Source organism: Rhyacophila brunnea, unplaced genomic scaffold (assembly GCF_057557595.1).
Source record: "Rhyacophila brunnea isolate RB1 unplaced genomic scaffold, BYU_Rbru_1.0 scaffold_22, whole genome shotgun sequence".
Taxonomy (NCBI): domain Eukaryota; kingdom Metazoa; phylum Arthropoda; class Insecta; order Trichoptera; family Rhyacophilidae; genus Rhyacophila; species Rhyacophila brunnea.
This window is the reverse complement of record NW_028232882.1, coordinates 27,337,888-27,355,304: the sequence shown is the minus strand read 5'-3', so window position 1 is coordinate 27,355,304 and position 17,417 is coordinate 27,337,888. Positions and strand designations below refer to the sequence as shown.

Here is a 17,417-nt window from a genome sequence, read left to right as displayed (position 1 = left end):
ACTAACTGGAGAATACTAGTTTTGAGTAATTTGACTTTGAAGTTGTTAAAATGTTTGAAATGGTCTATCACGTGAGTTTATTAAGTAATCGTAAAAAGGATGACTTTAAAATAAAGACTGCTTATTTATTAAGAAGGTTTCCAGACGGTAAAGTTTGAAATAAGGAACATTTTGGTATAACTAACTAAATATGTCATTTTTTCGAATTAGTGTCTTCTGCCAGAACAGTGACGAAATAAAAGTCCATACATAAAAATATGTAATAAGATTTAAAAAAAAAAACTAGCCATTCGAATCCGATGATCAGGACATGCAACACTGATAGTATTACTCTCAGAGCAGTACATTGCTAATTGTCACAAAAGATCGTATTCCTAAGTATGTTATAATATATAATACATTATAACAAAATGTCAAATATCTTTCAATGCGCCAACATAAGAATATAGAATACTACGTGTCGTACGGCCTTTATCAGTCACAGACCTTTTACACGTTTTTTGGTGTCCCTCAGGCCTCAAACTTAGGGCCGTTGCTGTTCACAATTTTTATAAATGACATAGCATTGGTAATAAAAAATGCTTTGTTTTTGTGGTTCGCTGATGACTTGAAACTCTTTTTGGAAGTTGTCACCTTGGACGATTGTCGTCAGCTCCAACTTGATATAGATAATAATATATTTGATTGGGGCAGGCGTAACAAACTAGAATTCAATATTGATAAATGCAATCTTTTGTCGTTTACCAGAGCCTCAAAAGTGTTGTTTTTCCAATACTTGATGCATGGCAGAGTTCTGTCACGAATATCATCTGTAAGGGATCTTGGCATTACGTTTCAGAGTAAACTGACATTTATTAGCCATATAGTTACCATTTGTAACAAAGCGCTTAAAATGTTGGGCTTCGTCATGCGTACTTCCCGGGTCTTTTCGGATGTTACGGTATTAAAACTTTTATTTAATTCTTTAGTTCGAAGCAGACTTGAGAGTGGGTCTATTGTTTGGGCACCGCATCAGTTGAAGTATAGCCTTATGGTGGAGAGGGTTCAGAAGAAATTCTTGAGACTCTTTTATTTGAGGTTGTACGGATACTATCCGTGGCTTTATCCAACTGACTTTCTCTTAGGCATGCTTACATACTGCAGTTTGCAATTTAGAAGAAATCTTTATTTGGCTACGTATTTTTTTCGACTTATACGAGGTATAAATGAAAACTCTGCCATTCTTGGCGTGTTGACCTGTGTGTCCCTGATAACTATCTTAGAAATAGAGAACATCAGTTGTTTATTCTCCCAAGGTGCAGAACCAACCTGCCACTGGTAATGCCAATTGGGAGGGCGATAACTATGTTCAACGAAATTGCTTCAGGTGTTGATATATTCCACCTACGTGAGGATGAGTATAGGTGGATGTTGTTTTATAAATTATTAAAATAGGATCTGCTTAACTCATCCGGTGTACTTCCTTGTACCTATCTAATTAATATTTTTGTACGTACATATTTCTACTGTTTAATAACATACTATGTATCTCTTTTTTTATGTAACACTTACTGTTTTAAGTATACTTCTTTGTTTCTATATGTCATGTTGTGAACGTCTTAAACTTATAATTAGTAATGTCCACAATATGTTAAAAAATAAATTGAAATTGAAATTGAAATACTAAATTTCCTATGAATACCAATTCACTCACATTAAAAAGTTTGTGGAATCGTCACATAATACAAACTGTTCACGTGATTCATTATTGTGTCCATCTTTAAAATGACCCGCTTTCTTTCAGTGCCTGCTCAACCAAATGGTATCAAAGCATTATCATTATCCAGCGAGTCGGTTCTGGTCAGCTGGCTTCCACCGTTAAAGCCTAATGGGCACATCAAGCATTACACCATTTATGTCAGAGAAGCTACAAGGTATATATTATTAATTGAATGACATCACTACATAATATTATTAATTTAATGCACAATAATAGTATAAGTATATTATCCAATATCCAATAAGTATATTATCCAATAGATCTGGCAAGCCAATGACTTATACGGCCCCTGCAACAAACCGAACAGTATCCGATGGTCCAGTCATAACTTCTGGCGAGATGATGTTTGAGGTTGGTTCCTTGAAGGACGGAAGGTCTTATGAGGTGTGGGTCAGTGCCACCACAGGATCTGGAGAAGGAGAGCCCACTGCCATTATTAATCAAGAACCATCATCAAGAGGTAAGCCTTCACAATAAAAGGCAAATTACTAAAAAGTAAGAATAATGAGTCAATAATATTATCTATCTAACTCAATCATTTACACTCACGTTGCTTCGATTCTGACCACATGGCTAATTCTGACAGGCTTCTTTCTAAAATTCTGTGAATTTTACACAAATATTACTATTTTTGATTAAAATTTAGCACTAAAACACAAACAGCAATTTGGTTGTGATTAAAAATTTTTAACAGGTCAATAACAAACAAATAAGGTTTGATAACAATTGTATAAGCTTGGCAGGATATAAAGAGCAAATAAATTGAAACCTGGAATAACTTTTGAAGGTCCAGCCAGAATAGCTTCGTTCGGAGGTCCCATCTCAGCGGGGGCAGGTGCCGGAGTATCGCTGAGCTGCCGAGCGGTTGGCACTCCTTCACCCAGGACATTGTGGATGAGGGCCGGCGCCCCCATTACTCATCACCGAGCTCTCGCAGTCACACAGCAGGGAGACTTGCTTATACCCAGTAAGATATCATTCAACAATTCACAATTGACGCAGTGGCTGACACATTGCAAGTGCCATTTGGCTACTTATGTTATATACCAGGAGGTCAACGAGAGCCACATTCTGGATTTTCATATATATAAAGAGCCACACCATAGTCACCTAGTATTAAATACAGAAATTCAAATTTAATTACATTTCTACACAAATCTTAGTTGCTATATAAAGTATAAAAAATACATAAATATAAGAAAATAAAAATTGAAAAAGAAAACACAAAATAATTACAAGATAAAAAGAACTTTTTATATACTTACGTTTTTAAATTTTCTGTTGAATCATATAAACTTGACTTGACTAGCTTAAACAATTTGTACTTGATAGAAATAATACTGAAATGTCATAATGATTTCCATAGTAACGCACATTTATATTAATATTAATAATTTAGTTGCTAGGACCCACTTAGCAACCAATAATAGTTTTACTTTTTACGGATTTCTTTCGAAATAACTTGTCATACAAAACAGAATTAACAGAAAATGAAATCAATTCTACTTAAAGATGGCTAAAAGTATTAAAAAAATGCATTGACATCGTGTTCTGATATATTCTAAAAGTTTCAAATGTCTAGTTAGTTGGGAAGTTAGTTAAAAATCGATTGCAAGATTGGTACCGGACAAACAACCACCGGACAAATAAGAATACGAGCTAAGAAAAACGTTGTAATATTAATAAGCGCGCACCCACCTTAATTAATAAATTGAAAGTACAGCACACACGCATACACCAATTTGTGCATCTTTGACAGTTGCATTCATATACCTACGCGCATCTTGTCACTTACAACATTTAGCAAGGAAAACTCGCAAAAATACTAGAAGGTATAATGGGGAAGGAAATACTTATATTTTTATCAAGAGATATTGGGAGCCGCACTTAACACAATGAAGAGCTGCATTGCCCGCGTCTGTTAAGGCTCGATGACATTGAGCGAGTTTTCAAGCTACTAGCCGGCGAATATACTATCTGCTAGTAAATTCGCCCAGTGTAATCATCTAACTAGCTAACTAGCAGATTGTAAAGAATCTACAAGAGAAGTTGTTAGCCGGGCTTGTTAGCTAGTAAACTAGCCGTGTGTCATCATAGTTGCTAGTGAACAAGCTGTGAGTATTGATACCGGATGAAGGTCTCCCACAGGAGACCACCTCAAAGGGCGGACCGAACCATCATCTTTCCCATAACACCACAGCCTACGTCCACTCTTCGCGGTTCTTGCAACCCTCGGCCGAGCGGAGCCCGCCTCCTAAAAATTCAAATTCGTTCACGCTCCCGCCAAAACGCAGACACAGTCTGCCGAAAACGGCCGCTCACGCCGCCACTAGAATCCGTCGGTAAAACAGAGAAGTTCGCGACCGATGGACGAAGAGGGCGCCGCGATCTGTCAGTTGGATGGGCGCGAAAAGCTCTCTCCTCTCTCTGACGCCGAACGAACAGCACCAACCGCAAAATCACTCTTGTATCGGACGTCGACAGCTAGCATCGCCTCTGCTCACCTCGGACGCGAAGCTAAGCCAGAATCTCCAATTCTCCAGCCAAAGGACCGCGTTGGCGCCAAGCAAGCATACTAAGCTAAAAGCATTCCGGACAGTCCAGCCAGCATTTTCCGCCAAAAAGACTCCATCGCCAAGCCGCAAGCACTGACTCTCGCCTCGGATGCCAAGCATCAGCAGCCCAGCCGCGACACCACGTTTGCAGGCCGCCAAATCGCCAATTACCAACCGACCGCCAACGACAATACCCTGTATCAACAATATAATAAACACCAGCCTCAACAGCATACATGTGCGTTTCTCTCATTCCACCCCGCTTCTGGCTTGCTAGTGATACGGCCTTCACCATTCTCCTCGACGGAGAAAGGCCGGTATCAGTATGAGCAAATTAAAGAAACAACATATGGTTTCAACTCGCTAGCTTGTTGGCTACTGAGCGAGTGGAAAGTTTTGTGTGTCATCATCACTATCACACTAGCTGACTCTCCCACTTTAAACTAGTGTGTAGCTCTATGTAATTGAGGCTTTATATACCAATACTATTATGTCCAATTTTATTTAGCTTAAAATTAATGATAATGGTAAGATAGTATGTCTTTTCGTTCCTACTACATGGAGTGGTGGCGTGGATAATCACAGAAACAACGCTCGGAAAACTTAAAATGTAGATATACAGGCTTATGCTCCATATCAGCTGGAAAAACTAACTTACAAAATGTAAAAGTGATGTTTAGGGTGAAAAAAACCAAAGATAATCAGTGAAATAAAAAGATTATGTGACATACCAAGAGGTATCAATCAACTTCTGCATTTTATCATTCAAAGGAAGATGTCTGATAAGTGTGAAGCCCTTGAGTTAAGCTCTACCCTTATTTAGAGCAACGACAGACAGGAAAAAGGTGATCGTAATCATCGCTCAAATCTGATACTAGATATGGCACAGAAAGTAGAAAAGGAAGATATTTATTGCAATTCGTGGATCATTGGCCAATAAAAATGGGTATATTATTCTAATTGAAAAGCTTAACAGGATAGAAAAACAAATTACGTAACGTTAAAACCAATCATTTATACTTGAAACACAAAACATTGTTTACCACTAATGTTGAATTATGGATATAGATTTGAAAATAGACAATTCAATACAATATTATTGAACTCTAGGGAGGATAATTATTATTCATTTCAAAAAATTAGGATAAGTGAATCTGCTAATATGACCAAGACTAGTATATTTTTTGTAATTATTGCTTTGCTATAATATATTGCTAATTTCTGTCAGTTTTTTGGAAATAGATACGAGGGTGGGTCAATAAGTCCTTAGAAAAGCCGACAGGTGGCGCGACTAGTACTGTAAGCGGTTTGTTTTCATGCAGCGGCACTACTGATTCAGTATGCTGCGAAGTTTCAATCAGATTGGTCGGGTTGTTGTGTGTTTCTCGTACATTTAAAAAAAAAATTTGCTTGTTTACAAAAATGGAGAAAATTGAGTTTAGAGCTGTTATTAAACATTTTAATATAAAAGGGTTAACAGCAAAGGAAATAAAAAATGAGTTGGATTTAGTTCACGGCATATCTGCTCCTTCACTTGCAACTATTTATAACTGGTTAAATGAATTTAAACGTGGTCGTACATCAACAAAGGATGAACCACGCTCAGGACGTCCTGTAGAGGTGACTACACCAGAAATGATCAATAAAATCCACGATATGGTGTTAAGTGACCGAAGATTAAAGTTGAGTGAGATAATTGAGGTTACAGGGATCTCAAAAGGTAGCGTCATTTCTATTTTACATGACAAATTGGGCATGAAAAAAATTTCTGCAAGATGGGTGCCGCGTTTGCTCACAGTCGACAATAATCGCAATAGGGTGGTGGCCTCTAAAGCCCTGTTGTCGCTCATGCAACGCAATCCGGATGAATTTTTTCGTCGCTTTGTGACTGTAGATGAAACATGGATACACCACTATACTCCCGAGACGAAAGAACAGTCAAAGCAGTGGATTGCGAAAGGCGAACCATGTCCAAAGAAGGCGAAAACCGTAAAATCAGCTGGTAAGGTTATGGCTACTGTATTTTGGGATGCACGTGGAATTATTTTCGTTGACTATTTGGAAAAAGGAAAAACAATAACAGGGGATTATTATGCATCTTTATTGGACCAGCTAAAAAACAAAATTGAAGAAAAACGGCCTCATTTAAACAGGAAAAAAATCCTCTTTCATCAGGACAATGCCCGTGTTCACAAATGTTTACGATCAATGGCTAAAATTGAAGAATTGAAGTTCGAATTGGTCGACCACCCACCGTATTCGCCAGATTTAGCCCCCAGTGACTTTTTCCTTTTCCCAAACTTAAAAAAATGGCTAAGTGGACAATGTTTTTTTTCAAATGAAGAAGTCATCGATCGGACAAATGCTTATTTTGAGGACCTTCCGAAAACTTATTTTTCTGACGGTTTAAAAAAAATTGAGAAACGTCTAACCAAGTGTATTGAGCTCCAAGGAGATTATGTTGAGAAATAAAAAAAAAATACAAAAATAAAAACTGTTTTAATGCTTTTTTCTAAGGAATTATTGACCCACCCTCGTACTTCAATATACAATTAAAAAAACTGGCAATATTTGCACAATGATCTGATAGGAGCCAAATCAGTAAGATAATATTGATTTTCCATCCAACGTCTCAATAAGTTTGATAATTTGTATCTGATTAAATGACTGCTTACACAAATACGAAATCACTCTCATTGTCATTGCTATTTACAGAGATAGATGCGTCACTGTCAGACAACTTCACCTGTGCAGCAAGAAATTCCGGAGGAGAAGACTCGGTCACTTATTCAGTTCGAGTTCTACTGCCGCCTCCTCCGCCAATTCTTGTTGCCCTTCCGACGCCCACTCAGCGAGCACTCGCAGTCCGCTTAGAGACTCCACAGCATCATGCTGATACTACTCCAGCACATGGTAAGCTTAGTTAATGTAGCTGTTTGTAATAGATTAGATGGAGGGGTTAAACTGCAATCACATGAAAAAGGCAGGCGGTGTAGAGTAACCGATTGGCAGGGCTGTTGAACCTATAGACAGCAATTGTATGCCTGGAATGTCCACTTGAGCTTTGCCGGCACGTGTAACAGATGCAGGTCTAGTTTTAGGGTGATTGGACAAATTGGGTTCAATTGAGCCACACGCACTAGGACGCCTTGCGCCCTAGATGAGTTCAGCAGTTGCAAGAAAAAACAAAATCAAAAATGATATAATGATAAGGTAAATGTGATCAAATATATTTTTATTGCAAAATAGGAAAATACATAATTTAAACTCATCGCTCATTTTTATGTGGTCAGTGAGCTATTGAAATTTCATCGAATTAGTGTGTCGTTGTCATTAGTATATGACTATTCATCAGTAGTAATATCATAATATTTTCTTGTTGTTTCCCGTAAGTATACCTGACAAGTGTGCTCTTTTTCTCTGATCTACACAGCCTACCTCTTTCCAAAAGTCACCCTTCGCCACTGTCATAATATTATACCTTCTGTTTATTATTCTTCACTAGAAATAATATATAAATATGTCCGAAAGGTAAGGGATTGTTTTCAATTTAATTGTCACATCTATTTTTAAGGATACACGTTGAATTACAAACATGAGGAGTCAGAATGGCGGTCATTAGAGCTGGCGCCAGATTCCACCACATTCACACTGCAGGACTTGAGATGTGGGTCTCTGTACCACATGTACGTCACAGCGCATAACAGAGTTGGCAGCGGAAACCCAAGTGATGTCATCACTGCCTCTACCAGAGGAGGGGGTGAGTGAATCAAATTTTATATTAAACAGAAATAGTTAGTCCAATTAGCACTCGTATGGCCGTGTGTAAATATTACATTTATAATATGTATTATGATTGCGTGTTATCAATAATGAAGAATGATTACACCTTGTATGCAGTCGGTAACATAGCAGAGCAATAAAGTAAAGATGGCTGTCTATATATATCGATGACCCAGTATTAAACAGTAACAACACAAAAAACGTGGTTTTGAGATAATCATGTTTTAATATTGTGAATATTTTACAATACACCAGATTTGTCAAGTTTTACAAGGATACATGTTAGAATTTATCTATTCTAAATTGAAACGTATGGTCAATTGCGAGTTTTAAATGGAAACAATTCAAAATGGATCTGTACAAAACTGGTTTTGTTTGAAAGTTTGTAAAATTTCATATGGGTTTTTTGGCTCTCAAGGTATCTAAATTATTTTTTTCGAATTGTTTCTGTACAAAACCGACAAGAGCTCATTTTTACGAGTATTTATTATTATGTAGTAACAAGCGACAGCGTAAAAAGGTGCCTTAACTCGAGCATACGGATAACATAGACCATTTAGGATTTGTTATTCTTTCCACGTGATCACTCTGATACCGCCTAAGCCATGGCATCCTCAGAGGATCCAAGGCCATGAGGCCTGAATCATCATTGGGCTGATTCATGCAAACATGAACAGATCGACTGCGAGGCAAATTTCTAGCCCGTAAGCTTAGATGTATGAAAATTTATAGTCGCCCTTTTGCAAGTTCTACAAAATTTAATGAAATCATTCTAGCCCTTAATGTATGTAAAATCCTGCATTTTCTTTATACCTACATTAATTCTAGAAGCAAGCAAAGTAAAACCTAGCGTCATTATAAATTTTATACTTATTCAATTTTAAACATACAAGCAAGCAGGGGCGGCTCTACCTTAAGGGTTCATAGGGACCATCCCCACATCGTTATCATATGGAGAATGCGTAAAAAACGTCTGATATTTTTATCATTGTCATAATATACATACTTAATTAAATGATTAAATAAATTATTTAATTTATTTCATCTATCTGAACCCGTCGCAATTTTCATGAGATATTTATTATTATACAAACAAATAAAGCAATAATTGTAAATTATGTAACAACATAATAATGATTACGAAATATGCCCTATTTCACGGTGACACCTATGTACAAATTAAGAAAGCTATTGCGTTTATTTTTCGCTGATCGGGGTCACTCAGTCCCATCCCGTTGCTGCGGTACAAATCACTTTCTACAAAGTATGTGAATGCATCAGCGTTATTATACGCATACTAGGGACCAAATAGAATGACCCCATAGGTGAGTAGAAACGCTCGTTGTATGATGTTCAAAATTGATGATGGTAAATCTATAATAATTATTACTTATTATTAATTAAGTTTATATTTTTAAGCACGATTTTTAGATGTGATTAAGTAATGACTCAGATAATCATATTATTTATTCTGAGAAATTACTCATTTCCTCATTTATAAAATCATAATATTATAAGTAGCTTCGTACAAAATGTACCTATAGTAATATGAAAATGTAGGTAGGTACATACTTGTACATATATTTGATAATTAATGACTAAACCCCACCACCTAGAAAGTCGTCGAGTTGCCACTGCAAGCAAGCTATAATTTAGTGCAGTAATGTTAATCCCAGCAAATGCAGTCCCTTTCAAAGCATGTACCTGGAAAAGGTCTGCTTGAATATTTCTGTGGTTAGCAAAAATTCTCAGAAATATGACACCCAATGTACCTACCAGCCAGGTACATAGGGTGTAAAGGCTGTCCTTTTGTCATTTTCCAGTGACAGAATTTGTAGGTAATATTTTTAATTCTTGCCTGAGTTAACCTACTCCAAAAAGGTTGTTTCATCCGGTTTTTGGTCTCTCAGGACGCCGGCCGCGGCCGTCGGCGTCTCCCGCCAATTCAAATTTATTTATTTTTTTAAAATATTTTTTTGTTAAATATTTTGTACGCTGTACTTTACTGTATTTATATTCCGAACAATAAACGCCCTGTTTTCGCCTGTACTTCCGCGTTGTCAATCAACATAAACATGTCCCCGAAAGAAGAAGCAGACAATACCACCGTGACTTGACATGACATTACATCATCATCAGGGGGGTCCAGCGCACTCATCCATCACCCCCCCCCCCCTTTCGGAGGTGACAACTCCATAGAAAAATTCATCTATCCCCTTCTTGAACTAGCCCATTTTCAGATATCCGAAATTTTAAGAGAAAATTCATCATGTTGTCACAGTATGACTTTTGGAGACATCCCCCCTTCCTTCAAATCTTTTGCTTACCCCCTAAGATATATTTGTGTAACACAACTGAACTGGAAAACATTGTTCACTTCACACTTCATACTGTTAAAGATGTTTCTAATATATTTTAAACATTTTCAGCTTTAATATTAAAAATATCTTACGTTTTATTATAGGTATACTACGTATAGTCGAAGAGAAAACTCATATTGTGTATAAAAAATCATTTTCAGTTCCAAAAGCCCCCGCAGAATCAGATTTCCTGTCAACAAACTCTACAACTCTCCGCTTGAACGGAATGTCTTGGGACGACTCCGGATGCCCGCCGCTGCGTCTCTCCTGTGAATACCGACCATTGGGCAGCGCCAGGTGGATCCCGGCTGGCACAGGCGGTCCGGACCCATGTGCCTCCATTGAGGCAGGAGGGTCCGACCCTTACGCCCAGATCGCTGGACTTGTTCCGGCAATGTGGTACCAGTTGAGGGTCACCGCAGTCAATGAGGCTGGAGTCTCAGTAGCTGACTTCAACTTTGCTACGACAACACTAAGCGGAGGTCGGTATTTTTTTTATGTATGTTTGTATGATGTACATAATATTATAATCTGACAGTGAGCACTCCAAAAAAGTTAATTAGCAGAACTGAAATACCCGCAATACTCCGGTATTGATTATATTATAACACTAGGACTACTTGTTAAAGCTATCACAGGCTAGTAGTAAAGTACCCAAGGCCATCTATAGTCAGGCCACGGCACTAATTTGTGAGCTCCGACAGTAATGCTAGTTATTACTTAATTTCGAATGTAACCGCTAACCTATTGATAGTAAAAAGAATATTTTCGATTGGATATTTCGTTCATATTAATTAACGTATTAGTACCATTTTTTTTTTTATATCTACCCATATACCCATTTACATACCGGCTTATAATGTTGTGAGTCCCCGGTTCGAATACTGGGTCTGGCAAATACACATATTATTTTTCAATGTGTGCTTGGAATCAGAGTATGGACCTAATAGGTTGAGAAAGTGGCTAACATCCATTTCTTGTAAAAACAAAATCTGTTAATACAACCTCCACTCTGTGGAGTCCTATATAAACATGGTAAAGTAGTAATTTTTTTACAATATGAATCAATTATCATTTTCTGTAGAAATTTTACCGTATTGCATTTGAAGTATTAGCAATAACTAGCATCACTATTGGAAGTCACAGTTTCGTGCCATGACCTTTGTGGAAGGGCCTGTCAAGGTTTCTCATATAATTTTTTGTGTCAATGAGATATCATAAAATAATAACAACATTTTATGTACAGGAGTTAGTGAAATGTTATCCAATGTTAGTGATAAAAAACAAAAATTGGAAAACAATTGTATTCAAGCATGAAAACATAACCTGTACTGTACGGGTGGATCAGTTTTAGTAGCTGGTGTAATTGACACTTGCTGAGCTAGTTGTAATATCACATGACTTTTTTCACTGAAAAAATAAATACTTAGTATACTCGGCCAATGCAATTGACGCTTAAATAATTTTTTTAATATCATCATTTTAATCTTTTTCAGCTCGCATTGCAGCACCATCAAGTTATCCTGACGAAGGAGTTTATGCCGATGAAAGTTTTACAGACTCCATCATACTGCTGATACTCTGCGCAGCCATAACCGTATCTGCCATTATTATGGCATATCTACTGTTGAAGAAACGGAGGTAAACTTTCCACTCTTATACCGATATTGATATAAATACATACTCTTCCTGAAAAGATATCATAGTTAAAATTCATTTTATTGTGAGGGGAAGAGGAGGGTGTTGGATATGGTAGATAGGTTGACTTCAATGAATAGAAGGTGGATGCGTGATTAAGTAAATACCCGATTTATTTCCCTCAACAATAAATGATACAAAAATTACAAACAGTACATTGATAGTTTAAAATGAGATTGACAGTTAGATTACGAAGATGCGTTATGAGAAAAATTACTATTCTTTGATCAGAGGTTCGACTGTATGTTAGAATGATTTTATGATGTGTGTTTTTTTATCTCTCGTGCCCCGAGCTCTTATACCGATTTCAAACAAAGGAAACCCATCGATGGCTTGGGGTACACGACCTGAAGATGCATGTCATTGCTTATTGTATGAACTAAGCAGGGTTCACGCAAATATGACACTTTCAGCATTTCCTCGTTGCATTATAAAATAATTAACAATACATTTCCTGATTCAAAGTTGCTAAGACTGCATTCCTACTTGCGATAATAATGATTTGTATTATTCTGCTCTCATTCTAAATTATTACAAATAGTTAAATTATCAAGAAAATATTATGTGTTGTTATGAAATTGTCGTCGGGCAAATAACTCAGGCGGGTTGATTGTCCTCAGTACATGCCGTCGACAAGATTTTGTAACTGATATTACAAGCCTTTCTTATTGACTATCTTACAAAGTAGCATGGTTATTAGGTACTTAAACAAACTATCATAACTTGGAGATCCATGATACACCCACAATTCTATTAAATTGAAAAAGTTCTTCGGGGTCTCTCCCAATTTGGAGAACCCAAGCTTTGGTCTTTTTATCCTTATGGTAAATCTAGCCCTGTATGGTTAGCATATTCAGATAATTAAACGGTAATTTCTTGCTGACTGACACAAAAGTGCAATGGGGCCTAATTCAAAGTGATCTAAACTTTTGTGCATCGTAAGAATTTAGAGAGACAAAATCTAGTAAGTAGTAGTCAGAAGCTAGTAAAAATAGCCTAAATAATTTTAAACAAGCAATGCTATTGATTATTGATTGCATTATCTTCTACAACACTGTGTGTATGTGTATTTCAGACAAGATACTCCGGCTGAGGATAAGTCGGAAGAAGACAACTGCAGGAATTGTCAACAGGTGTATACAGCGTTACCATTAAAACATAATGGGAAAGGGTTGGATGATTCATCAGGTAAAAATATTGTAATTAGTAGGTAATATCATTATAATATGTACAACAATTATTCAACAAATAGTTATTTATTGCTGGTTTATGTTTTGAATATAAAATCATCATAAATTGCTTAGTAATTAAGAGTATAAACTTGACAGCAGTCAATTTCACGAGTGGAATTTTATTTTATAATTACTTTTAGTGTGTTTCCTGACTAATAAATAATTACAAGATAAAAAGAACTTTTTATATACAACGTTTTTAAATTATCTGTTGAATTATTATGCTCAATATGCTGAAACTTGTACTTGATATGAAGTAAATAAAAAACAAACAAACAAATATAGAATTCTGAAATGTCATTTTGATTTCCATAGTAACGCATGCATATATTAATAATTTAGTTGCTAGGACCACCCCCTTAGCAACCAATAATAGTCTTTTAATTTTTACGGATTTTTCTGAAATAACTTTGTATACAAAACAGAATTAACTAAAAATGAATTCAATTCTGCTTAAAGATGGCTAAAAGTATTAAAAGAATGCATGGCATCGTGTTCTGATGTATTCTAAAAGTTTGAAATGTCTAGCTAGTCGAGAAGTTAGTTAAAAATCGATTGCAAGATTTGTACTAGACAAACAACCACCGGACGAACAAGAATACGAGCTGATAAAAACATTGTAAAATGACTATTTTTATCCAACATGGCGAAGGGTCGTATGTTATTTGGCTATCACAAAAGGGGTTCACGATCATTGTTGCCGACAATTTCAGCGGATTTATTTAAAAACGCTAAAAATACACGGATTATCCTTTATTTTACACGGAACCCTGGAGTTCCGCGGAATACCATTTTGGAAACACTACTTAACTGTAGAACATTACACTGCCCTTAACCTTAGCAATAGGTTAGCGAGTCCGCCAAACATCGTGGCCTGGAGGCCCACTTCAGGATGTGGGGGTCAAGGTCCCGGCACAAGGGGTGCAATCATTTGTGTGCGGAAAAAAATTACATAGTCTACAAATAAAAAAATTAGACTCAGAGACACATTTCATTATATTCATACAGAATGGCATTCTTTACTAACTAATAATCATAAATTACCCATTATTAATATCGCACACTTTAATAATTAAGTCATAATATGCATAAATTAATTATGTAATTAAATCACATCGAGAATCCTTGCACAAAATTAAATATTCTGAAATAACAATTAATAACACCTCTGTAACTATATAAATTATTATGTAATACAAAATATTTGATACATAATGGCAGATTTATGAGGTACCTAATTATTGTCCGAATGTCTAGCATGCATAGACCACAATGGCGATATCCATGTGACTGAAGTTCAATGGATATACTGGGTTATAACCGCAATATTTAAAAATTATTTTGTATTTATCATACAAAGCATTACAAAGAATTATATCAAATTGTAATAATTGTTTATTGATTTATTTTTTCTAATATTTTACAGAGTTATATGAAATTAGCCCATACGCCACCTTCAGTGTGGGTGGAGGGGCCCAGAACCACCCACAGAGCCACTCACAAAACCACCCACAGGGTCCAGGCGGTCAGGGTCCTCTGGTCCAGGGCTCAAGAGCGGTCACAGCGGCGACTCTTGATTACACTCTGCAGTTCAGGACGTTTGGGCACACCGAAAACGATGCGGAAGGGAGGGCGGCACCCCCTCCGCCTCCACCACCCACTAACTGTGTCCCTGCTTACCGGCCAGCGAGGTTGAGACATAAACAGAGGTGCTACCACTCTAATGATGGTAAGATATTTTACTTAGGTATAAAATGTCAATTTCGCAGTCATCAACATTGTTTCAAAAAGATAATGTTAATGCTGTATCACCCACAAACCCATTATCTATCTTTGTAATCAGAGAGCGCAAAAATAATGGGAGTGAATTGCCTTCTGGCTGAGACTGTAACAAGGTTTAATTCTTGAGTGTGGATAAATATTGGGTAAACTTAAGCAAATCGTCGCTATAGGATTGGTTTGTCGAATATCCGTTTTTGTCGAAATCGACCTTTGAATGCAGAATGATTTTTTGTATCTAAATGGACCAGAACCATCCTTATCTTTAAATTGTTTTGTAATGAAAACAGCATTCATATGCTGTAAAAACAACAATTTAAATACCTTCATGTATCTAAATATAGGATAATCAAGTTTTTCGTCTACTGAACATTTGACATTTGGTCTATTCGACAAACCAATCCTACAGCAACGAAATGTAAACCATTTTTATACCTCACAATATTACCTATTGCAGTATCTGACATGCCGCAGATTTTTAATGACACACATGGATTGTTGAGCGAAGCTATTACTAAAAAAATTTGTGGCTTAGTATTCCATAATTATTCAAACAGATGTCATTGTGTGTTTAATTATTTAGATTATGCACATCAATCCGACAATGGCTAGTAATTTGAATTTAAAGTCGGACGAGATAACTCGTGAAATTTATATGTGCGGCTTGTGGATCACAGCCTCATAGAGCGAAAAAAACTCACTGAAGGCATAGAACGAGGTTTTAATGAATATAATATTTTCTATTGTTACGTCTATATCATAATATGCATTAAAGTTTGTCACGTAAATGAAACTCATATTCAATATTGACACTCGACGTGCTTTGTCTTTCTTGAGTTTTGTAACCTGACCGTCATAAAGTAATAAACTGTATCTGGCTTCAAAGCCTTGGTCCAAATTTCTATCTTATTAATCTGTTCTGTGTTTCATTATTACAATTACCAAGTTCAAGACGTTCACAACATGTCAGCATGAAAAATATAAAGAAAAATAAATAACATAAATAAAAATCAGTGAGAGACATGTTAATATAAAAAAGGCCACAATTGTGTTAGTGTTACAAGCCTAAAATAATGAAATGTCATTATGTCTAATGTGCCTCAACGGCAGAGTGTTTCACCAATGTGCGCTTCCATTAATCACGTGTGCATGTGAAACTTGGTCTGTTGGGAACAAAGAAATTCAAAAATTAAGAGTTGCACGTGGCAAAGAGAGGTATTTGTTAGGTATCATGTTTAGAGACACTTAATCACGAGATAAGGGAGCAAATGAGAGTAAGCTACAGAATTAAGTAAGTATACCAAAAGTTTTAAATTAAAATGGGCTGGACACAGCTTGTAAACAGGATGACCAATGGATGAATGCAATAATAATCCAGTGGTATCCAAGAGATATAAGATGACTGAAAGGCCACTCTAAGGTATACTGGATAGATTATAAAAAACCAAGACAGTAGCGAAGAAAATAGAATCGAGAAGAGTGGAGAGAGTTTGAGGAGGACTTCAACCAGCAGTGGATTGAAACAGGTTGATGAAGAATTAAACTGATGTTTTTACTTACCCATTAATTTTCCAAATTACATATAATTTTTTTTTTTTTTAAATTCTAAATATTCCAGAGGAGTCATCAATGAGTACGGCTGAAACGGTTCGGGTGGGCCGAAGAATCGGCATGCCCAGCAACCGACCTCCGCCCGACTCCGATTCGGACGACAGCGTGTCGGAGGTTCCAATGAGTGGGCGAGTGGCTCCAGTGGGGGGGCTCTCTTCAGTTGTGGCACCGCCTGCCGTGAGATGCTCGCACCGCCAGAGACCAACCCGCCTGCTGCACCATGCTGGTCAGCATACATGTAATAACTATTACTTATGATTTTTTAGTCTATCTATTATGCTTACTTTGTTCCCTTCCAGAAAAATTCAACAAACGCAGTGTGGTCAACATAGTAGCCAGCGTTCCGTCTAATTTTTCTATTGTGAGTGTGGATCATAAACTCATTTGAGTAGTAAATTTTGTACAATAGAATTATGTATGCAAATATACCTACAGTACGACTTTTATAATAAATGAGGCGTCTAATTACAAAAAGCGACAAGTCCACAATTCGATATTTGCGGGAAACAACGTTTTTATGTTTCAAGCTTCAATTATTTATTTTAACGTAAGAATACTTTTTCCGTTATATTCTATGCTGAAATTAGAACCAAATCGTCGCCATAGTACTTGTTTTCCGAATAGACCAATTGTCGATTGT

At 36.6% G+C, this 17,417-nt stretch overlaps 1 protein-coding gene across 1 annotated transcript in view; it reads left to right on the top strand.

Moving 5' to 3' along the window:
• Positions 1-17,165, top strand: part of LOC147070292 (cell adhesion molecule Dscam1-like) — a 122,353-nt gene extending 105,188 nt beyond the window's left edge. Inside the window, exons 20-32 of the mRNA XM_085949873.1 lie at positions 1,784-1,913; positions 2,020-2,219; positions 2,547-2,726; positions 4,364-4,627; positions 7,030-7,227; positions 7,889-8,074; positions 10,619-10,939; positions 11,954-12,098; positions 13,231-13,343; positions 14,814-14,860; positions 14,978-15,116; positions 16,785-17,003; positions 17,077-17,165. Coding sequence (XP_085805999.1) covers positions 1,784-1,913; positions 2,020-2,219; positions 2,547-2,726; positions 4,364-4,627; positions 7,030-7,227; positions 7,889-8,074; positions 10,619-10,939; positions 11,954-12,098; positions 13,231-13,343; positions 14,814-14,860; positions 14,978-15,116; positions 16,785-17,003; positions 17,077-17,165 — 2,231 coding nt within the window. The remainder of the gene's footprint in view (positions 1-1,783; positions 1,914-2,019; positions 2,220-2,546; positions 2,727-4,363; positions 4,628-7,029; positions 7,228-7,888; positions 8,075-10,618; positions 10,940-11,953; positions 12,099-13,230; positions 13,344-14,813; positions 14,861-14,977; positions 15,117-16,784; positions 17,004-17,076) is intronic.
• Positions 17,166-17,417: the final 252 nt, after the last annotated feature.